Genomic DNA, 25,098 nt, shown 5'->3' with positions numbered 1-25,098 from the left:
AGTGTAGGTGATGTCTGTTAGCCTTTCAGGATGTGAAAACAAGCGTATTTATAATATTTATGCTGGTGTTGAGCATCCCCGTTCGGTGTTATACAACCCATGGCAGAAAGATTGGTTGGAAGACTTACTGCGTGATGGACTACAATTACTTACTGAGTGATGGACTACTATGCTGAACCAGGGGCAGATGAACAGGAGAGGAACAGTAAGTTTGGATATTATGAGTATTGCAAGACAATCAAGAAAAATAAGAAAAATAAGGAAACGTAAGGTGCATTAAAAGAAACATGGAACAAATGAAGTGCATTTCTGTGAGGTTGATGGGGTGAAGTTAGCAGGATACAATGTGTTCTCAAATTTTCTGAAACCAAAACGTGAAAGGGTGGGTTTGGATGCAGATGTGAGGGTGTGGGCATGTGGATTTTTGTGTGGTAACATCAAAGAACCTGTGATGTAGATCACTTGTTGAAATATAAAAGCAGTTAACTTAGCTGAAAACCTGCAGCTACATATTGATTTGGGGCATTTATCTATATTTGGTTTGGATTCCCTGTAATTTCAGCGATCTTTTGTCTAAGATATTGATGCTGGCAATTAACTGTTTGCCATTCTTCAGAAGAGGACACAATAATACAAGATAATAGAGTCATTCAATGAGTGCATGGCAACAAAGTCAAAGAACCCGAACGATGTGTATTACAAAAACAAGCGTATGCATTACTTAAAGTCTGATATAGAAAGGAAAGCATGAACTCTGTTTCACAAGGACCACAGCAAGTGACATTTCACAACTTGTGCTGCATAGATAGCCGATGGTGAAGTATTCTCATTGAGTGGGAAAAACTCAGACAACCAACAAGTGTACAATCATACTTAAGTTTTACCACTTTTGTTCCATTCCAAAGAAATGTTTGCACCCTCAATAATATGTCCTCAGGATCACATTTTCTTACTTGGACTTAACATTCCACAGTTGCAGGCTTCCCTGGCGACTCCCAAGCAAAATTTTGTTCACATAGGTGCTTGGGTGCATAATGGCAGATACAGCGAAAACATTCTTGTCAAAGTTTAACTGTAGATATTCTTCTGCAAGGATAAAGGAGATCCAGTTAGCTGACATGGAATGGCCCACATATTGGTAATAAACTTTCAAAGCAGCAGTGCAGGAATTGTTGTGTGCACATAAGCACTTCAAACTGGAATGAAATGTGACGATATGAAAACTGTTCACAGGTTCCATACCAGAAAAACCAATACTGAATCAGACATATAAAGGTGAAATACCATTGTAGATAAATATGCACAATATGTCTGTATGTTCTTGAAGCTCAGCAATATTCATGAGGCATCAGTATTTTCCAAAAACAATACTGAAGTTAAACTGTGGGTTCTTTTATGTACAGCATGTTCGATAGACTCTTCTCAGGCCACTAGGATAAGGTGGCAAGTATTTCAAAGTTTTTGCGCACATTTTCAATTATAACTGGCAGCCACTCTCAATCTGACCATTCAAGATTAACACATTATTTTACTGGATTGCAGTAATCAACTAATATACCCTGAAAAATGTCTAGAGCTTTTAACACTGAGTTATATGTTGTGCTGAACTATTATGCCGTAGTGGAGGGACGGTGGTAAAATAAACTGCCAAAAAGTGAAAAAAGTGGAATCCAACAAATCCTATTCCACCTAACTTAAAACAGAATCTTTTGCATTCTATTCTCTTATCCCTAAAGATCGTAAGTGGTAACCTGCAGGCAGGCTGCCTTGGACCGCAAAGATATAAAAATGAAGTTCCTATGGCACTTCTGTCAGTATGACTGTCAATCTCGCGAAGTCTGTCTTGTACTTGCAGGGTTTGCAGTGTGAATTACTGGATAGGGTGAAGAGGTGAAATTATTTCAGGAGGGCTTTGTATGGAGAATGCTGGCAGTACACGAAATCCTGACAATAGGGACATCAAGATCCCCTTCTACCATGGGCCCTTTTTCCCATCCACAAAAGAAAGCAGCACGTGACACTATCCAAGTCGCCACAGAAGATTACGCAATTGTTTGGAAATAATGTATGAATTATAAGCATGCAAATCTCAGCCTGTTCCTGGAACATATCATTCCCCTTGTCAGGCGAGATCAAATTTATATTGAAACACAAACCGTTACCCCTGTGAAGGTGAACTGCAATATTACATCAGATGAGCCAAATGGTAAGGAGACATGCTGCTCCAGTTTGGTTACTATTATCAGCAGAAGTCCCCCATTAGACCTACTATTCCAACCACTACGTGTGCGGTGTGCAAATATCTTGAACCCTTAAGTTTTATGTCAATTCTTTAAAACATCTTCTACAGCAGAATTGCATCAAACTCAAAGACGATCAAAATGTCACTTGATTTAATGTTTTACATTAAGCAAGATATGATCTGCAGAAAAAAAGACAGGGTGTCTTCCCATTTCTTGTACATCTTAAACTTTTCCGAGAAAAGTACAACTAAAAAGCATAATTGGGTGTTTTTATAGTTGTATATTTGAAGGTCGGCTTTAGTCAACACCTTTGATTTTACTAAAATTACATATATAATATTATCCATATATAATACACTTACTTATAAGGGTTCTCAGCCAGTCTACTTCATTCATTGGTCTGTGATTGTGCAATTCACATTTTTATTCCAACGACTACAGCAAAGGGCAATGGGTCAGCCCACTTCAGCCATTGCCTAACCTTACTGTCAGTAATGGCATTTTGTGTTTTCTCAACGAATAAACCTGCACACAAAGTAGGTCCTTACAGTGCTATGGACTGCTATGGCAATGCGTGCTTTTTGAGATTAAAAAAATACTTTTGCTTTTAGCCTTTTTTTTTTATATGGGTGAAGGCCTGGTAGCTCCCCATACAATAATGTTTTGCAGACACCATGACATAACAAAACAAGCATCGATTAACAAAGCCATAAGGCTGGCCACCAATGATTATTTTAAATAGTATCTCTGTTGTACTGGGATAAGCCTCATATCAATTGTAGGCCACACAGAAGCTTCTTCTTATCAATTTACAGCATTATCAACACTTACAGATTAATGCTTAAAATTGAATCAGGTCTCAAACTCATGCAAACTTTTAAAAATCAGTGAAAAACATAATCTCATAAATTTTTCACTGAAATCACAGTTCATTTTATGGTCATAGGCACTCTTCGTTATTTTAGCTGTTTTTCCCCTTTGGCACCAATTGAACCAAACTGAAATATTGCTACTTTAACAAATAGAACTTACAAATGAAATGTGTGCTAACATTTCTAAAAATTCAGGCCCTGGAAAAATTACCTTCCAAACATGATCTTACCTTCTGACTGGACATCCCAAATGATGAGTAGATTATCCTTGTCCACGGAGATGACATGATCACCAAATGGCTGCAACAGGTGAATTTCAGCATTGTGGCCTACGTAAGTATGAACTACCTGCAATTTAAGCACATTTTCAAAACATTATGCTTCAAGTGGCAAGAATGAGAAAATACATTCTAAACATACAACATGATTGCAGATGATCAATTAAAGGCCAAAGTGCAAATGATGTCGATATGACAGGCATAAGTGAAGTGTTAGTGTGTGGGGCTCAGGCAATCAAAAACGTGCTCTGTAACGGGAGGATAAGAATGGTTTCACTGTACTTATTTTAGCAGGTTATTTTGTTCATATGTAAAAAGGTAACGAAGAAAAAGACAAGCCATTCTGGAATGCTCGTAACACATGAAGCAAAAGGAAACTCCTCTAAGTGTTTGGTGCTGCTACCAGAAAAGCTGGCTTGCACCTGAGGTGATCAGACTTTAGTCCAAGAGTGGCTCCTTGGCCGTTATTACATATCAGAGATTGTGGGTGGTGGAGAACACTGCATCCTTGTCATACACCACATATCACAGGATTTTGCAGGACAATGACAGAGGTGTGCCCGACAATGACCTCTGATGACATACAGCCATCTAGAAATGGGGAGTCTCACTGTATAACACAACAAGGCGCAGATGAGCCACCAGTCCATGGGACATGGGCACAGTATTTTGTGTACATTTCCAATCTTTAGGGCCTGCTTTCCAGTCCATTATTTTTCACGTGCTATGCTGGCTCCAGATAGATACCAGCTATATTAAAAACCACCTTGCTCTTGCTCCAATCAGATCAGTCAAGCCCAAACTACCAAGTCAAGTCAGGTGCACTCTGAAAAGGAATGCAAGCAACCTCAGACCTGTTTCGGCCATCCTAGGCCTCCTCAGTGAGGTACAGCCGGAATCCTGCCGCTAAGTGAGCAAGGGACTCATGTCTGGGTGCACCAGTTGCACTTAGGGTGTCTCACTGAGGCAAAAACAAAGGTGATTGGTGGCCAGTGGCTGAGGGACAAGGCCTCAGCAACAGTCTAACACCTGGGGCCACATTACAATTTATTGTTATTCACCCACAATGACACTACAGAGATCAGCTATATGCAAATCAGCCTAGATCCTGCTCCAACAGGAACAATCCAGTTTGAAGTGCCAAGTCAGGTCCCCTCTGATCAGAAACACCCATCCCCTTTGCGTCCTCCTCAGTGTACCCCTCCAATGATGTTCCGCATTGGAAACAGATGTAACACAAAATGTTTAATCACTAACATTTCTAGATAGAGAACACATATTACATCCATGATGTATGTAGTAATAATCTTGCAACTTCAACTAGGAACATCTGAAAATCTTTTTCCAAGATCTATTTGGAGAGACATTAGTGACAGGATTCACCAAAATAGTATTTTGCATTTCTAATGCATAGTACAGGGTCAGAGGGATGCAGAGTGTATAAACATTACCAGAGGCTGGTCGGTAAAGATGAGGTGACAGGAGTTAGATGAAAATGCATGGATGCTACAAATACTGCAACTTAGAGAACAAGGTTGTGTTGAACATCATACAGACTCATTTTAAGAAGGCTATTAGCATGGGAATCCACAAATCATTACAAATGGACACTATCTTACTTTGCTTCAATCAGTTACTGAGATTTCCACGATTATGATGTGAGAGATCAAGTGCTCAGTAATAAGCTGCCCGAAGAGCTGGAAAGGCTTCTACTTGCTGAAGTCCTAATAGAGGGCTCTATAACTATAGCAAGCAAGGCGAGTCCTATTACTAGGTGAATGAAAAACAATTCTTAGCATGGCAAAAGAAAGTGCTTAACATCAAACCAGGATTACATGTCGAGCCCAAAATTTGGGATTCTGGCTGGAAACACAAGCAAAAAAACTTGCCGCTGATTGCTTTAGTACGTGAAGGGTGGTCAAAAGATCATAGAATTATCACCAGAGTCTGCTCGAAAAACCATACTACAAGCATTAGTAACCTCTGCTTGAATTTCCGAAATGTGCTTTACTTAGGAGCCTCACAATCACTGTTGAATAGACTGCAGGTGGTGCAAAACGATGTCTACCTATAAAAAGGCATTCATTTTCAGGTCTTATGCGTAGCACACAGAATCTACAATAATAAAGGCCCAAGTCTGTTAGGTCATATGTTGCACCATTACAGCCCTGGAAGACTGCTTCCAATTTACCAAATCCGATCTGGTAGTTACCCTGAGAATATATAAAAGCCAGTGTGGTGGACACGCCTTCTCGTTCCTGGTCTTGAAACCATGGAACAAGATAGCTCTTTTCCTGAGCATGAACTCTGATGAATTAACTTTCAGGAAAACACTTACAACTTTCTGATAAATCAGTTGTTAGGGTGTCTTTTAGTGCATACATTTTTAGCACTGGGAAAACCTTTGTGGGTAGTCATGCGTGACATAAATCTGGTAAATAGAAAGCAGCACATACTCAAATATTTAGAGTAGTGAGAGGAGTACTACATGTAATTTTGCAGCAAGCTCTAGATTTTCTAACAATAGTTGGTGCTTTGCTGAAGAGTCAAATACAAAGAAGAGCTCAAGAAAATGTGTCAATCTTAGAATTACAATATTTGTAATTCAAGAATGGACTGATAAGCCATTCAACGGATTACCATATAGCAGTGTATGTATGTATATGTATATTCATATCTGAAAGAAGAACTAATATAGTGGCAGATTCAAACCCTCTTTAGAACACAACTTTGGAAGGTTTTTTTATTGGTGCCAAAAGATGTGTATTGGGAGGAGGTGGGGCTGGGGAGTGGGGGGGGGGGGATAACTAAGGGAAGCCCATTCAGATGCTAGGTTTTTGAGGACACCATTACTTTCCAATTGTGAACAGCACATGGCAAGGGTTATGTGTTTGTTACCGCAAACCTTAGAGTTGCAGTTAATTCAATCAACGTAACCCCAACGTCCAGATACTGCTTCGAGCCCTGACAATCGTGGCAATATACCCATGAGGGAGAAAGGATTTCTAGAGAGATTTCAGGAGTATCTAGTTAACCTCAAAAGATTTAAGTACAAAGACACAAATAAAGTAGGTGGTATAAACTAGAGCTCACATATTCTTAAAGAAAAGCTTCACTGGCTCCCCATCCTGAAATGCTGCCAATTCAAGTGGCTCACCCATGCTTACTTCAATCACCGCTTACACTTCTAGCAACCCACCAGACAACTGCGATCTACATCTGTCTCTCGTACATATCCCTTGCATCTGCGGGAGCAGAGCTGAAGGTTGCACTTTTTCCTACATTGCTGCCAAGAACTGGAATGAACTCCCCCATCAAATCAGGAGCTACTCCTCACAACTAGACTTCCGCAAGAAGCTTACAAACTGACTCTTCAACTAACCCTGTGGATCTCCTTCGGATGACCCTGACCTTCTCCTACACTCGCTCGACACACCTGCTTAAGCACCTGGATGCCCTCACAGGTGACCAATGCGATTAGAAAAAACTACATAACATAACAAGAGAGAGACTGAGGTAGCTACTAGTAATACTTAAAGGAGTGTGGTTTGTCTCTCAAGGAAAAAGGTGTTTTAAGGTCTCACCTGGCGTTAGCAGCGCGCATACGCTGCTCTCGTCTTGCGAGGGCTTCTTGGTATCAATACGGTTCCAGAAGTCGTGCCTCAGCTCCGCCTGCAAATCAGATTCGTGCGCATTGTTTTGCGTCATGGATTATGCAAAACACAGTGTAATGATTGCACCGGAGGCAACCATTACACTGAGGGTTGCCACCCTGTCCGCTTTTTGCCCCGGCCACCGGGATTGGATCGTTTGCTTGCGGAGGGACACGGCCTCCTTCAATTACTCAGTAAGCACTATATTTGTTATTTTTTTTTTGTAAGTTACATGCGTGGTCCGCTTTCATTTTCGGGACCGCGAACACTATTTTTTTTGCTACTTTGTCTATGCAAATATCTGCTACCATCTGCACGCACTAAGGGAGCGCGGTCCACTTTCATTTTCGGGACCACAAGCACTATATTTGTTTGTTTTAATCCCCTCCTGCCACAGATGAGCTTCTCTCTTCCTGTTTTCTTGTTGAGATCAGTTTACGTTCTGTCCTGGTGGGTGATGAGTGGACAAAAAACAAACCAATCCGGTTTAAAACTGTTGCCTGGCTCAGAGTGTCTCCCCTGACTTATACCCCAGGTGCAAATGCAATGCAAAGTGTGATCTAAACGTAAATGCCTATTTGTGTATAGCCCCCGGGTTAGGCCGATCTGTGCCACAGGTAGATGTTATCTATCCTGGACCACACAATGTCATCACTGGGAAGTCGGGATTACAAGGGAGGTCTCCTGGTTCCGTTCTGTGCTCTGTTGTGTGAAGCTGGCTTTCTCGATATATTGTGACATATATTGTTTCTCAACGCAACGTTCGCTGAACGGTTGTGTTTTTACTCTCACACGTACTCATTAAACAGCGCGGCTTGAAACGGAGGGCAGTGAGAGGCAGGCGCTGGAATGAATGAAGCTGCTGGCATCTGTGCAGGTGGGTGTGCGAGCCCACCTGCACACCGAAATGGGAGCCCATGCGTTGTGAGAAAGTGGCTCTGTATATACAGTTCCCAAATAGGTACAGGGTGTACAGAGTCCACAGTTCCCAGAGGTTTGACAGAGGCTAAAGTTAGATATAACCTTACTCTCTAAAGTGGTAGCTTGGTCGAGCAGAAAGGGACTATCAGAGGACAGTGTAAAGCATTTGTTGCACACACTCAGCCAGCAAATGGTCTCACACACTCAATAACTGAACTCTAGGCCAATGGTTTATATATACAAAATATAGGCTTGTTTAATTTTAGAACCAACAATAGGCATTAAAATATACTTTCTCAGAATGAGATGCTTTATATAAATACTTTTGCAATATGCAATTGACCTTTGTAGACAGTTACAAGTGGTTGCAATAGGCAACACAATTCTAAACACAATAATGCATTGAGTTCAATGGAAGTTTCAAGTTATTTGCCATAGATTACTTTTAGGATTACTTTTGTAATGCCAGGACTGGATCTTAGATTCAGTCCTGGGTCAGTACTTGGAATGAAGTGATAAAAGTCGACTTAATTACTGTGATGATTTTTAGACAATATTTTGCTATTTTAAAAGTTGACACTTCGAAAATATTTCATAGAAAACAGTCAATGATTCCCTATTGCAGAAAATTCAAGTTGCAGGTATAGTAGGTTCTTGTTACTTTTGTAATCCAGTACTGGGTGCCTAGACTCAGTACTGGGACCTTTATCCAAAACAGTTAAGTAATTAAGTTTTCAGATATTATACAATTTTTAAAGAATATTTAAAGATTGCAGAAATTGACACTTAGAAGAAATTTCACAGAAAACAGTCAATGATTTCCTATGGAAGAAAATTGGGTTACTGGTATGTACAGTTGTAAGTATTTTTCAGAGTCAGTGCTGGGCACCAAGATCCAGCACTGGGAGCTCATCTAAGAGCAGGTGAGTAATCTCGTTTTCGTTACTCGGCTGATTTTTGGTGAATATTTTAAGTTTTGAAAAGTCCACACTTAGAAGAAATTTCAGGAAAAGCCAGTCAATGTTACCCTATGGAGAAAATTGAGTTATCGGTTTAAAGGTAAGTACTCGACTGGCAGAGTTAAGGTTCTGGGCATAGACTCAGGGGTCTCCCAGGGTCAGGTAGGTACAGTTGGTTCACCCTCAGCGGCACAAGGGCGGCCGGGTGCAGAGAGAGTTAGGCCCAATGTTATCCTATGAGAGGTAGGGGGTCCTTGGTTGGTGGCTGCTGACTAGCAGGCCACGCGGCTGTGGGAGCTGGGCTCCTGGTCACTTACTCAGGGCAAGTGGGGAAGTAGGTAGGTGTAGAGGTTGCACTGCCAGGGCCGCTCAGGCGGCTGGGTGCAGGGTGCTTTTGAGCCTTCGGGCGCTCAATTGATTTCAATGGGAAATCTCCGGTTTAGAAAAAGACTGCAAGCTCGGGGACGAAGATTCTTCAGGTGCCACCACCACTTTGAGAGGTAAGTTGGGTAGTTGGAGGATAGGTAGGTACATCGGGAGGGGGCCGCGGGGCGCCGGGTGCAGGGGTGCCTTTCGGTGTTGGGAAATCTTACCCTCTGTTGATCGCGGTTGGGGGGGCACCTTGTTCTGAGGCAGCAGGCTTCTTCAGGAGTGTCGAGGGAGGTCCTTGGGTGCCGGACTCGGGGTCACAGTCGCCGTGGGGTCGTCCTCGTGGTTTTTGTTCACTCTGGCACAGGCCAGGCTTGGCTGGTGCAGAGTGTGCTGGGTTCGCGGTTCAGGGCTGCTGCCGGGGATTAGAAGTAGATTTTGAGTAAAGCCTCTACTCATGGGAGTCTCATGGGGTTTAGAGTCAAAAGGTAGCCAGGTCCTCCGGGGTTTGTGAGGTTGCTGGCCACAAGAGATGCCGGGTTGGAGCAGGAGCAGGTTCGAGGGTCGATAGGCCGGTAGGGATGGGGTCAAAGCAGTTGGTGTCTTCGTCTTCTTAGCAGCTGCAGGGCAGGTCTTCTTTCTTCTAGCTCTTCTTCGGATTTTGGAATCTGGGGAAGGAAGGTTCAGGGTGCCCCTAAATACTAGATTTAGGGGCTTTATAGGTAGGTGAAGGGCAGGGACCAATGTGTCCCTGTCCTGGGGTGGGTACACCCCCTATCCTGCCTCTCTCCTGTGGGAGGGGGGCAATAGCCTAATCCTGATTGGGCAGGGCTCCCCATCTTCAAGATGGCGAGAGCCCGGGGATGTGCTTCACCTCGCCTCCCCCACCTGAGGGGTGGGGTTGGCAGGCTGGCACATCCCCTGTCCTTATTTGGGGCTTCCAGCCAAGCTTCCCGCCAGAGTGGGGGGTTGCAGTGGCCTGGGGAAGCTCACAGAGGCGGCATGCCTTTGAAGCTTCCCCCTGCCCATCCTGGGGGAGGAGATTTAGCACCTCGCCCACGATGTGCATTGTTGCAGACCCAGGAGAGCAGGGGCTCTCCTACCCAGGGGTCCAGCAACATGTCTGCTGTGTGGCAGCCTAGGCAGCCTCAGAACAGACGTGGATTGTAGGTTAGGTTTCAGGGGGCCTCTCTAAGATGCCCTCTGTGGTGCTTGGTACATTAAATCCCACACTGGCATCCGTGTGGATTTAATGTGCTGAGCAGTTTGATACCAAATTTCTCAGTCTTCAGTGCTGCCATTATGGTGCTGTGGAGTTTGTGTTTGACAAGCTCCCAGCACCATGTACTCTTAAATGGCAGCACTGCACTTACAGGGCCCAGGAATGGACCTGGGTACTGTAGGGGCACAGCGCCCCACACCACTGGCATAGGGCACCCAGCTAGAGGGGTGGCTGATGTATGCCAGGGCAGTGTAGGTTGTGGGCATGGCACACAGGGATGTGTGCCATGTCGTCTCTCTGTTTTGTCTTGTACCCAGAAACTCAGCCTACCAGGGCAGTGTGTGTGTGTTAGGGTACAGGGCCTTTAAGGGTGGCACAATGAGTGCTGCAGCCCTTAGAGGTCTTCCCTGGTCACAAGGCCCTGGGTACCTAGGGTACCACTTACCAGGGGCTGACATGTGGCCAGGGTGTGCCAATTTGGTTTTGAGGTTTTTGTTTAGGGAAGGAACATAGGCACTGGGCACCTGATTGGCAGGAGTCCAGGGCACACTCAGTCAAAGTACATTCAGCAATTCAGCAAAAAGTGGGGGCATACCATGCAAGAAAGATGCCACTTTCTCACATGCGTGCGCTGCGTGAACGTGTTGGTGAGTTTAAATCGTGATGAATGAGTCTGACAGTGTGTGTGTCCCATGTAAATATGTTGCAGAGTCTGCATTCCGGTGAGTGTGTTGGCTTATGTGTTACTGTAGCGCTAAAATAGCATCCCGCTCGGAGGTGCACAAACCTGATGAGCACGGCTTGAAGTGCAGGGCTTCGCCGGGATCCCGTTCTGCAGTGCACAACCCAGTGAGCAAGTCTTGAAGTGCAGAGCGGCACAGTGAACACTCTGTGGTGCTCAACCCTGGTGAGCAAGGCTTGAAGTGCGGCGCTAAGAAGGCATCCCGGTCTGCAGTGCACAACAGTGGTGAGAAAGGCCTGAAGTGCAGCGCGGCACAGTGAACACTCTCTGTGGTGCACAACCCTGGTGAGCAAGGCTGAAAGGGCAGCACGGCACAGTGAACACTATCTGTGGTGCACAAGCCTGCTGAGAGCAGCCTGAAGTGTAGGGCTGCACCGGTATCCCGATCTGCGGTGCACAACCCAGGTGTGCAAGGCTGAAATGCAGCGCTGCACAGAGTGAACACGCTCTGTGGTGAACAACTCTGGTGAGCACCGCTTGAAGTGCAGCGCTGCACCAGGATCCCACTCAGTAGTATAACAGGGAGTGAAGTGCAGCCACATACACTCTCCACAGCATTAAAGTGCAGCAACAGTGGCGCTGGCCTGGGGAAGGGGGCAGGGTTGCAATCACAAGATAAGGAGCCCGAATACATTGAAGATGATGCTCATACCAATTTCTCCTCTTACTTACTACAGGATGAAGGAAGCTAAAGTAAAAAAAAAAAAAAAAAAAAAAATCCTTGCTGAATTATTAAAACTCGGCTTAATACTTCGCTTTGAAATGTTGAACACGCGCCTCTAAAAGTTCACGCATGATGTGCTTAAAATCAATGTCATGTTTTTCATTCTATTTTATATTTTGTGGATCAGCTGCAACTTGCAGAATATGGCTCAAAGAAGAGAAACTACCCAAGAAAGTGCGCACGGATGTTTTGGCCATAAAAAGAGCAGATAGCTTAAACAGAGCCAGTGTCAGAAAGGTCTGCAAAGAACAAACAATAAGTGCCTAGGGACCCACGTGGATCAAACGCGTTTTTTTTCACTCCTACCTCTGATCATTATACTTTTTTAGGTGATAAATCCTGTGAAATGTTCTCCAGGGAGTGTAGCACATATTGCTTTGATGTGAAAATGTTTACATTCCTCCTATCCACTAAGAATCACCCCCCCCCCACCCCTCCAAACACAACCAACTAACTCAACAGCATATATTCGTCGCAGGATTGGCTCTTCGTTCCTTTTTCCTTCTTACGGTGCACACATGAAGAGTTATTGCGTCCAACAAATAATACGGCGGGAGTGGGCAGTAAAGGCAACGATTCCCAGTCGTTTTCGTTTGGTTTTATTGAAGAATAGTTTTGGGCTTCCAGAGGAAAAAAAATCAAACTATAAAGAAAGCATGGCAAAAGAGTGGCTTTACTTCGCTAGCGCTTGGGGCTGAACAACTCGCCGCTATGAGCAGACATACTCGGGTCGGTCCTTGTGTTTCTTGGGCTTAGTGTGGACAGTGACCCCTTCCGTCTTGAAGTGCAGCTACAACAGACTGTGCACATACAATACGCTCACTTCTCACCTGAGCATACTGTAGAAACCTAACCACGAGTACAAAACTATAAACCGTGCAGGGGACCTCAGTAGCTCATGTGAACACCCCTTAGCTATGCCCCCCCTTACACACACCTTATCTCTGATCGTGACAACCTCCCGTGTAGTTGCAATCAACTCTCGCAGCACTCTGGGCTCCATGGGGCGAGAAGCCGCCAGCGCATTTGGCCCATTTGGTAGCTTTGCGGCGCTTTGAAAACAAGCATTTGCAATGCAATAGGTCTCGCATTTACGCGAGTTTAAGCCATTGGCATTGTAAATGACAACGTCTTTTATTTATGTTTTAAAAACCAAAACATAAATAAAAGGAATTGTCATTTACAATGCCAATAGCTCAAACTCGCGAAATGCAAGACCTATTGCATTGCAAATGCTTGTTTAAATTACCATGGGGTGAGATCTACATAGACGAATCTCAAAGCAATGGGCTGGTTGAATGTTTCAAGGTGTGTTCAACTAGCCACCATAGGAGACAAAGCAGTGCAGCATTCGCTCTGGAGCACATTGTTTTTCCTGTGAGGGAACAAATGCCTTTTTAAGTGGTCAGGTATTGTGTGTCATTCTATATCTGCTTTTAATGGTCCGGTATAGTGTGACAGGGAAAGTCCTAGAACTGTCAAACGGGAAAATAAAAACTGTTAAATTGAAGTGTAAATGAAGGTGCAGGACCTCAGTAATGGCAAATATTTTCAGTTTAGAAATCGCCTGGATAATGAGAAACAGGTCAAACCTGGGGACACTAAATTAGGGAACTTTATTATGGCAAAGGCTAGAGGGTCTCTACAAGCAAGCACAAAGTCACACAGTGCAGAGATGCTCCCCCCACCCAGAGGCTCGCCTCAAGAGAGCAACGGAGAGGCTGCTTACCTGCCGGATTCAACAGACTCTGGAACAATGGCAATGGAACGCCGATGTGTCATCCTACGCTATTGGCAGCAGACCACATCCTCTAGCAGAAACAGTATTTATTATGTTTCCATGCTTCAATGGTTATTTAATGTTAGGCATGAGGGTCAGATATGGACTTTCTATAGCAGACTTCCATTATACAGCAAGCAGGTGAAAAGCGCATGCCTGCATTAGGTGAGATACGTTGGTTCAAACTCTCCTGAAGGCATTGTTGTTCTGCATGTCTGTTCCTTACGTGCAAACCCCTCACACAGTCCTTAGGGGAAGGGTGGTTGTCAACCCCCAGGAAGAAAGCCACACTCAAGACAACTATCATTTGTCACCAGCTACCCACGTCAGTGTGTTTTTGTAACTGTTCCTTTAATGTTCCTTAGTCATCCTTACAAAATTTAAAGCAATATAATGAGGTGGCATAATTTGTGAATCCCTTTATTTCTAGGTCTCCCATTCAACAGAAACTGCAAGTAGCAATAAAGAAAAGGCCACAAGGCAGCAGCTCCCTAGAAACAACTGTTTATTGCTGTTGCACCTACAGAATTGAACATAAGTGTTTCCAACTCCCTTTCTGATGTTTTGTCCTGGTAGGTTTCTATGTGTTGCTCTGTTAATTGGCATTAACTGCTTGTGAGCCCTTACCCTACACTTTACTCTCCACATCCTGAGAATCAAGTTATTTTACCTCAGTTATATTGTTAGCTTTTGGTCTCTTTCTTTATTTTTGCTTGAAGTCTATTTGGGGTTTGCTTTGTGTACTTTCTGTAATTCTATTAAATTACTTTGTATTGACATTCTTTTAACCATGCTTAAAAAAAATAAAAAAAATCAGGCTTATAATATGGCTTATATAACCCTGATCCTAGTCACATTTCCGATAGCAACACTTCCAAGTCATTTACTACCCTTGCTGAAGTACGCGATTTTCTCAATGTTCAAATAGGACATCCTTTTGAAATTACGTTATTTAGAGAGATAGATTCACATATGTAAGCATTTGCTCTGGGTGCTGCTATTAAAATATTAAATATCCTGTGGTTAACTCCACTGATAGCAATTTGCATGTTCCCCCACTGTTTTTCCCAGACTAATCGATTGCTGCTCTCCAGGGTTTTAGGAACTAAGGCTATTCCACTCACCTGTCTCACGAAGCATACATGGCAAAAGTATCTGTGCTTGATACGGTTTGTGGGTACATGGCTTCATTTACTACTGTTTATATCCTATTTAGAGGCCTGTATGTAGTAAAAAAAGAAAACGGGCAACAGTCTCAAATGTATCATGAGGTAAACAGATAGAAGAGAGTTTTGGAGGGAAAGTGAAAGAAAAGAAGTAACGAAGAGAGAGAGGAAATGCTGCAGAGAACACTAGCAGTGCTGATGTGCAAAATAGTGACCTGTTCAAAGTAAACTGGCGCTGTTGAGGAGAAAAACTGAGTAGCATGCATAAAAGATGACATAGAAGGGCGGGTGGACAGGACAAAGGACTTTTGTATCCTGATTAACCTTAGCTGCAATTCAACAGGACAGAAGCACACAAATTTCTCCATCTCGTTGGGTGCATGGACCTGCTTCTAGGCTGCTACAGAACCAGTAGTGTGGTTCAGCAGGGTGATGAAGCCGGCTTAGTAAGTGGCTTTTAGCCGGTGGGAGAAGGACAGTGTGTGCGATGGGGAAAGGCACAAGCAGCAGGACATAGAGCAGTGACGCGCCCACATGGGGTCTGAACATCCACTCAGGCATGTGAAACGGGAAGTTACACACATACTCCTACTGGAGTATTAATACGAAACAAGTTAAAAAAGGAAGACGTAAAATGAAAATCTAGTATTTTGTGGCAAAAATGCTCTTTTCCCCATAAAAACGGCAAATCTCTAAAGGGGAAAGTAAGCTCAATTATCGAAATAAAAATGTTTTATTGCATGGTGAAATCGCTAGATTTTCAGAAACTGCCAAGCTGATTATCTAGTAAAATGAATGCCTTTCTGAAACATATTTAAGAATGAAATATACGCATTTGCTGAGATCAGGAGAATTATTGTCCATTGAGGCTCCATGGTAAACAAGCATTTGCAATGCAATAGGTCTCGCAAATACGCGAGTTTGAGGTATTGGCATTGTAAATGACAAAACCTTTTATTTATGTTTTGGTTCTTAAAACGTAAATAAAAGGCATTGTCATTTACAATGCCTATAGCTTAAACTCGCGTAAACGCGAGACCATTTGCATTGGTTTGAAAGCTGAGCAGCAAAGGCAGGCGTTACTTGGCCGGACAAGCTCCCTTCCATGAATACAGGAACCAGAGGAAGGCTCAGCTGTCGGCCTCCTAGTACAGGCAGCAGAAACAGAGTTGAGGAAAAAATAGACTTGGCAGGGAGCCGTTCTGTGCCCTCAAGGGAATACAGCACTCATTTTGCAAAACCTGCCCATAATTTATCCGGCGCAGAGGGGGTGAATACCGCTCAGATGACCTGCCCGTGCGCGCTTGCACCTATGTTTGAAAAGAAACAGAGGTCCCGGTGGCAAGTGAAAGAAGATGGCTGTGTGGACATTATGGGGTGGTTAAAGCACAGTGCCCATGTTGATAATATGAATGCGGGCGCCGTACTATGAGAGAAGGAATAATACTGAGCAGTCAGCAGGCCACCATTGTTGAAGCTAAAGCACGGCGTGCCCGCTACTTTCAAAACCAGCTGAAGCAGCGCATGTCGTGCTTGCAGTAAGAAAAGTCATTGAAGAAAATAGTGCTTACAGACTAAATAACACGTACCGTGTAATAACCGAAGTAAAAGGGCCAGTCCTCATGGGAGGTTACAAATGAAGACAAGGCGGTACTAAGGAGGGACTAACAAGCCTATTTACGAATCAGAAGCCAGCATTTACATAGGACAATGACACAAGCCAATGAAAAATATGGGTGGAGAGAGTGCATACTCCAATACTGCATGCCTCGCAGCAGCGCAAGCGCTGCCCAGGCTCGACCTAAAAAGGAGGACCAGAATTTGTAAACCAAAAACCACCGAAATCAAATCGAATCAGCAAAATGAGCCAAATGTTTGACCACAACTTTGCAGCGAAGGTGGGGCACAGAATGGCTTAAACAATAAATGATATTGTCACCTGCCTTCTATATTGATGAGCATTAAGACACTAAAGTATCAAAATTGGAGTTTATATGATAATCGTAATAACATGGAGAAAATTAAATGCAAATGGACACAGAATATCTGTGTGTGCACTGATTCCAAATGAGAACTATTAATTAAATCATAAATGATTTCCCATACATTTCAAGAACTTTGTATGGACAGCAAATGAAAAAAAAATTGGGCTATCCAGGAAAATCAGGGGCATCAGGTCACTCCATAGCAAAGGGAATATACTGTCATATTTGTTACTTGAAGCGTTTTGGATATCACTGTTGCTGGCTGAATTCTGAGCACGTTAAGATTTGTTTACCTGTATGATTATGCAAATTCTATGTAATTAATCAGAATGACTGTTATACAAGCCTATACGATCTGTCCAGCTCTGATGTTTGTCACTGTGTAGCTCTGACGTTTGCAGTCTCTAATTGAGAGCATTGGAAAACTTTTGATTTGTTTATCTTTCTCTTCAACATTGTCCTGGTCACAAGATATAACTGAGAATAAACTTGGCAAGGGCTGGATTGAAAAACTAATTAAATGAGGAGCCTGCATAGCTAGATTTTCTTGACTGCCTCTAAACCATATATGCAAAAACAACAGTTGATGAACGGAATGCAGAACAATGTCATACATTCACCCCAGTACACAGATCTGGGCCTAAATCCATAGTTTTTTTGCTCACCATTCCGTTCCAGTTTGAAACCCAACCATATGCAAATCAGTCTTAACCCTGTGCCTCATGGGTACAGTCCAGCCCGAACTGCCAAGCCAGGTCCTCCCTGGACTGGAAAGAAGCATCGTAGGACCGGTTTCGGGGTTCACCCCTCTTCAGTCAGGATAGCTTGATTCCAGTGGCACGGAGAGCACGGGACCCACATCTGGGCATACCCTTCCCACTTGGGGTGACAAATGCAAAAACAACAGTTGATGGACAGAATGCAGAACAATGTCATACATGGTGAGCAAAAGAATGATGGATTTAACCCAGATCTCTTGACTGGGGGTGAATGTTTTGATTTGTTCTGCATTCCGTCCATCAATTGTGTGTCTTTTGCTTTCTCGCCCTAAGTGCGCCCGGTATGCCCAGACATGGGTCCTGGGCTCACTGTGCCACTGGAATCAAGCTATCCTGGCTGAAGAAACCGTTCCTAGAATGCTTGTTTCCGGTCCAGGGAGGACCTGGCTTGGTAGTTCGGACTTGACGGTTCCCATGAGGCACAGGGTCAAGACTGATTTGCATATGGCCAGGTCTAAACTGGGGTGGCATGGTGAGCAAAAGAATTATGGATTTAACCCAGATTTCTTGACTGGGGGTGAATGTTTTGATTTGTTCTGCATTCAGTCCATCAATTGTGTGTCTTTTGCTTTCTAAACCATATATAGCTCTTTTCCCAATTATTAACAGACATTATGTTATAAATTCCACTATATGGTTAACATTTTTTGAGGGAAAGGTGAGCCCCCCGCCCTAAGACCACTGGAGGAGGTAAGCCTTGTCTAGTACACCACAAAAGTATTTTTTTTATTAGTACACCCCTCAGAGCCTTTGCATCCACTGTATGTACAAAATGTACTGTAAAATTAACCACTGGTCCTTTTTTCAAATATTTCTTAGCCGTAGATACGTACCCTAAACAGCCCATGGCCCATCAATTATAAATACTTGCCATCAACCACTGATAGTCAAGTGGACAGCCCAGTGAACCCACGTGCTCCACCTCTTATTCATTACCGTCAGAATATTTAAATGGACATAAATATCAATGCAGACCCATTTCTGTTTGGGGTTAAAAGAGGCTAATTGACAGCATTATTAGGTATGACAAAATATTGCCAATATTTCCACACAGGAAACAGGTGGAAGCCTTTAATGACATATTTAGTTCTCCCACAAAAAGGATAAGAGTAGAACAAGAGGGTGTTAAGAGTTGTTGTTAGGCCCACAACATGCCTATACAGGTCACTGAATCCTGTCAGGAGTCTCAGCATTGACCCGGTGAGCTAGAGGAACGCTAGATTTGTAGGCACTTGTGTTCTAACACCACCTCTACTTCCTGATATTTGAGCACTCCATCGGGCTGACCCATCTTGCCCGGAATCGGGTGTGGAGGTGGGGCCGCGTCCGGTCAGATGGGCGGATCGGGGATCCCCACACGACCGAGCTTATTTCTCGCAGCTGCCCCCCCTCTCTGATCGGACGGTGCCTCGCCCAGTGGTTCTCCCGGCTGGGGTCCTAAAAAGGCGAAACCCTTGGATCTGACCGTTTGGTCTGAAGAGTCAGTGGTGGAGAATAACTTGGCTCGACCTATGAGCACCATGTGAGTTTGTCTTGTTCGTTGGTAGGTATTGCGCCATCTTGAATTATTTTGAATCTGGTCTGTGGACCCACGAGATACAGAGAGTTTGCGAACGCTCTGCCAGGCCACCTGCTGAATTTGGTTTACTCTTGAAAAGGCCTGGGTACGTTCTTCGGACTGTCTGGTGCAGTCTCCGGACTGTCTTGTCTGGGTACAGAATTCGGACTGTCTGGTGCAGTCTCCGGACTGTCTTGTCTTAGTGCAGTCTGTAGGCAGCCTGTTGGATTCCCGTTGTTTGACGTGTGGTTTGTTTCATGTAAACAGTGAATGTGTCTGATATTAAGATGCCTTGTCTGAGTAAATTGTGGTGTGTGTGGTGCCGCTGTTGTTCTTCCAAAGCTCGGCTGGAGGAGAGGCAACCTGCACCTCCGGAAGGCATCCCGAATTTCGATATGTATACCAAGCACGGCATTGCTCCTATTATGTTAAGTCCATTATGACACAAATATATGAGGGACAATGCCAATCCTCTAACTTATTCAACAATAGATACCTCATCAGTTTTGCTGTACTATCTAGCAAAGAGATAGGTCTATATTTCTGAGGTAGAGACTTGTCCACCTTTTTAAAAATGGGAATTATTATTGTCTTTTTCAATGAAGGTGGAGGACCCACCTTACTTCTGGCATTAAAAATATTGGTCAGAAGTGGTGCCCAGAGCACCTGACGATCTAAGAAATAAAAATCTATCAGACTCCCGTAAGGGCCCAGGGCTTTTGCCAAGTCCACACCTCACCCCTGCCGTGCCAAAGACCACAGTATCCTCCTGTTCTACCTGCAGGTTATTAGATGGAGAGGCCGGGGCACATCAGCCGTCCCAAATATTTGTCCCAAATGAGCCACCCAGGCTTCCTTACCAATATGAGTATCTAGTGTCGGGTCACTAACTCTTTTGACAAAGGGAGCATTAATCGCTCTCCAAAAATCACTCCATTTTTTGTGGCTGCTGCTTGACTCGGATTCACCCATGCTTCCTCCCTCAGCCCTCTTATCCTGCCATTCCATGCCTCTCTATAGATTTCTTAGAGTCCGTACCAATCTCTGACCTCTTGGGGCCGTTCGAGCGGCATAGAAATTTCTTTAGATCTTCGAACATGCCGCATCAAACCAGCAGGCCAATGGGATCGTCTTGGAAGAGTTAGATGGGACCAGATTACTTTTAACTTCATCCAAAAGATCAGAGAATGCCCCAAAAAAATTTTCCCGAGGTTGGAGAATATCTTTTTTTAAATATATTTTTAAAAAATATATTTTTATTTGCATTTTAACCAACACAGACACAGCTGACAAGTCACAGGTGGTTATCCACACACCCAGGCGCCCCCGAGAATGCCAACATTAATCCTTCCGGACTGAGGTTAGGACCAAAGCATATCAATACCTCACTCAAGGTTTTTTTTTTTTTTTTATTATCGATGACACTATTGATTTTAGCGCACTTTAATTTATAGCCATTCTTTCTTGCTAGAATTGGCTTGGAAACTTTGTCTGCTATGGACTTATTATTCATCTCCCATATCATAGAACAAAAGAGACCGCATTATCACTATCTATAACAAATTTTGTTTCTCCTTGGTTTCTTCTCCCACAAAGGTATTCAGACGCTGATATATAGTCTATGGTAGAACCCCGTTCCATACTCCCAATTTGGGAATAATCCTGTGTCGGGATCTATCTTATTAATTAGCTCGAGGATTATGGTTATTAGCAGCCTGTTCAGCAAATTACCATAGCAGTTGTTTGTGAAATTGGGTGTTACATCTACCTCAACATCTACTAATCCAAACACAGGTGTTGTCATATTTTCAGACCTATGAGCATTACAGTCTCCCAACCACAGAATATTAATACGTTTTTGGTGTGCTTCACCAATGGCAGCGAATTCCTTTTCCAGTAAGCCAACCACCGAAGCCATATTCCCTCCAAAGGTATTATTGTAATAATCAATCAATAACCAATCCCAGTCGTCTAGACCGTCACATATTAAACTATGGAAGTAAGAAGAGGAGCTAAAAAACCTTTCAACATAAAATCTTAGTGTGTTCGCTAGCAGAGTCACAAAACCGCCTCTCGCTCTGCCCATCATAGGAAGGAACTGCTGTGGTTTGAAATGATCGATACCCATCCAAGGAAAATCTGGGTCTGTTTCCCACATTTCCTGGAAACACAAAATATCCTGACCCGCCACAAGGCTTTTCCAGTGTGAGTTACCCACCTTTTGATTTAAACTTGCTACGTTCCAGGTAGCTATTTTAAAACAGCAGTTGACTAATCCCTTCATATACACCCCTTTTTATCCTATATTATCGGGATGAATAACTGCATTTGCTTGAATTGCTCGGTACTGGTTTGTAGAGACTTGAAGTCGAAACCAGCTGAGAACCAGTTACAATGCTCATTAGCCACAAAGGGCTGGAGTAAGGCCCAAAGAGGTGGGGAATGTGATTTTGTTTCTCCAGATCGAAGCCAGTGTTCGCCACTATGTATGTGATAAATAGTAAATATCGTCCCTCTTACTTGCCTTGAACCTAAAACTAAACCACCTTCATTTTTTAAGCTGTTCAAAAAAATGCTTCCTTGATTCCATTTCCTCTTATACATTGACTGTACAAATAATTTTACCTTATAATCAGCTTATCATACATAGCAGCTGCTCTGCAAAGTCTTTTATAAATGTATTCAAGATGTCTGGAGTGAAATCGAAGTAGCAGGACGATGTAATCTCCTTTTCTTCAGAACTGATCCCATTTCTGACACTCTTATCTGCATGTGACTCAGCTCATCTATAATTCATTTTATTGAACTTCTTACTGTTAAATCTGTTTATCTTTTTTTCACATCTCTCTAAAGATGTTTATCAAGCATTTTACAGTATACAAATTTCTAGGTGCTAACATGAAACACCAACTCAAACTACGCATACAAACCTCTTTGTTGCGGGCAAATGCCTGGAGAAGTGTTCCATGTGATGCAAACACCAGCATTCTGTCAGCAGCCAAGCAAGTGATATCTTGAGGAACAGCATTGCCTGAAAAAGTAGACGAGGGCTGAGTTTTAGAGGGCTGTAAACAGTCTCACTTTATATTATCCAACATGGTTTGCTTGCTGAAGCTTTTAACACAACCCCAATTCAAATCAATTTCAAAAATCACCTGTCCTTCTCTCTCAGCATCAACTGGGTAGAGAGCACATTTTGCCAGTTCTTAGCCCGTACAATTGTCTCCAAGTGGAGGTGGCAACACAGTTGGGGTCTCTACTGGCAGTGGACCCAAGGCTCCTTGGGCATATTAGCTCCTGCTTTTTAGCACTGCATATGAGCTGTCAGAGTAGGAGGAGAGTACAAACAAGCGAGGCCATCGCCGTTACTTACACATGCGACAAAGCAAAGCGACACTCAGTGAAGGGCCATTGATCATGGGTGCATAAAGTCCTAGAGCAAAAAGTACTTTTATACAAAGCCAATGGGTCCTCCCTACATCCACTCGCTATGGGTCCAACTCAGCAGTCTCAGACAATACATGACATCATTGAATTGCAGGTTAGCAATACCAGCACCCACTTAATGGATTCTTCTGACAATTTATCAATGGTAAAAAAGCAACCCTGCCTGATTTTTACATCTCATCTCTCAGAAACCGATCTTTCTTTGTTAACTGGATTTTGCCTAGGTTTCACTCATAACAGTCATAAAACAGTCCATACACTGGATTGACTTTGATTTCAGTGCTAAGATACTTTTTTCCTTTTGTCATACCTTTACTCAAACTGCTGACACACTATTTCGTACAGGCTTTATAAACAAGCTACATCAAGGTTGCCCCCTCACTTGCATACTTTGGCATTCTAATGGCTAGAAGTTCCAGTAATGCAAGCCGAGAGTCATGCTACTCTTTTTCAAATTTCACACTGCATCACTGTAATGCATGCCAATTTAAGACCGGGGTTGTGGGGTCATTTCTTGGGGTATAAGGACAATCAGTGATAACTGGGCAGTATTGCGTTTAGATATTCGGGGTCCGACCCGAAGGGCTGGTCGGTCAGATAAGTGTTTGTGCCTTTTTATGGCTGTTTGTGGGCCTGCTTTACGGTTTGATGGACTTGTGTTTACTTCAGCTTTCCTTTATATTAAAAACATTTAAAAGAAAATGTACATCTGAATAGGTCTTACTTCGGTTTGCATACATTATTTCATAGTCAAAAAGTGAATGTGTCTAAAATGGTTTGATCTTGGATAATTGCAAAAATGTAATCAGCAGGGCACTAGTCATTCCGTGAAACACCACACCTCTCTAGAACTGAGTGCAATTGTTACTAGCTACAAAACGGCAAAGAACCTTGAAAAGCAAGGGGTAATCATAGGCCAGGTTACATTCATCTCTCTAAAAGAGCTTGAAATATCTTTTCAATAACTTATTTGGAAACAACCATGGGCAGACTTAAATGACCAACTGCTACCACGTCTCACAGTTATTGCGCTATGGGAACATAACAGATCCTTCAAAACACAGCAAAGAAACACTTTTCTGGAAAATCATGACGCCTGTCCGCAGATTAAAACACATTAATGCAAGCTGAAAGCTTCAGTGCACTGCTTCTCTATAGGCCTCACCAATAACATACACTAGATTCCCTCACAGGAAAATAAATGAATAACAGAACATAACTACAATAAACTCGCTCTACCGAAGTCCCTCGGCGCAAATTGGGTAAAACCAAATACTATACCAACACCATCAATAAAGCTGCAAATAGAAGCAAACCACTTTTCAAAACAATCAAGCACCACACCAACCTAGTGTGGCCCTTCTAACCAAAAGTCTATATATAGACAAGAGCAAAGAAATCAACCTCTTCTTCTGTGGAAACCCCCCCCCCCCCAAAAAACACAGAATAACCAATAGCACAGACAAAACTAAGCCTGCTTCGCCACTTAAAACTGCCCATTCTCGTAACCTCCTGCAATGGTCAGCCTTCAAAGCCCTATCTCTTGCAGATCTTGCCTACTTACTCAACTCCCACACAGTCACCTATGAAGATGATGTCTTACCGTCATGCTTCATCAAAGTTCTCTTGAAAAGCTTTCTACACCACTCACCACTGTCAATCCCTCCCTCACTGAAAACATAATCTCAGAAGCTCTCTAAATAGGCTAAGTCCTGCTACTCTTGAAGAAAATCACACTAGCCCCATATGATCTCATCAAATAACGTCCCGTCACTCACCTACCCTTCACCAGCAAGAGCATCAAAAAAGCAGCCAATGCTTAACTCCAAGATTACGTCAATGCCACCGTCTCTTGCACAACTACCAATCGAACTTTAGATCACTCTGTAGATGAGAGAACGCAACCTTACACATTGTTAACAAAGCCCTCCTGAGCACAGATGAAAATCTGTGCCTCCTGATGTTGCACCTCAAACAGTGCATGCACCTAATTCGGAGCTGGATGTCCGATATCAAACTTTAGCTCGACTCCAACACAGAATTCATGCAATTTGCTAGGAACAACAAGCAAAAACTAGTTTAAACTTGGCTCAATGACGTGAACTTTCCCCCCATGTAACCCAAACTTTCACCCATTGACAAGTCATTTAAACTAACTATGGAAAAAACTCTCAAGGAACACACTGCCAAAAAAACAAAGGTGGCCTGGTATCGACTCTCAGTACTAAAGAATATGAAAATATTCCTCCCAGAAAGAAACTTCAGTGAAACCCTCACAGTCTTGCACCTGGATTGTGGCAACGAAATGCACCGTGGCCTCCACGACTTCACAGTGGCCATTCTTAAGGAAATTATACACACCAAAGCACATCTCATCTAAGGCCTTAAGAAATATGACCA

General features: G+C 43.3%; 1 protein-coding gene across 2 annotated transcripts in view; it reads right to left on the bottom strand.

Annotated features, from left to right (window-relative positions):
• Window positions 1-25,098, bottom strand: part of WDR36 (WD repeat domain 36) — a 580,433-nt gene that overhangs the window by 506,687 nt on the left and 48,648 nt on the right. For both annotated transcript variants that reach the window (XM_085632587.1, XM_085632588.1), the window contains exons 3-5: window positions 22,182-22,282; window positions 3,346-3,463; window positions 954-1,086 (exon numbers count right to left, since the gene is read on the bottom strand). In XM_085632587.1, coding sequence (XP_085488713.1) covers window positions 954-1,086; window positions 3,346-3,463; window positions 22,182-22,282 — 352 coding nt within the window. The remainder of the gene's footprint in view (window positions 1-953; window positions 1,087-3,345; window positions 3,464-22,181; window positions 22,283-25,098) is intronic.

Source organism: Triturus cristatus, chromosome 2_1, assembly GCF_964204655.1.
Source record: "Triturus cristatus chromosome 2_1, aTriCri1.1, whole genome shotgun sequence".
NCBI classification, from domain to species: Eukaryota; Metazoa; Chordata; class Amphibia; order Caudata; family Salamandridae; genus Triturus; species Triturus cristatus.
The sequence above is the reverse complement of the archived record's forward strand: the minus strand, read 5'-3'. Positions and strand labels throughout refer to the sequence as shown.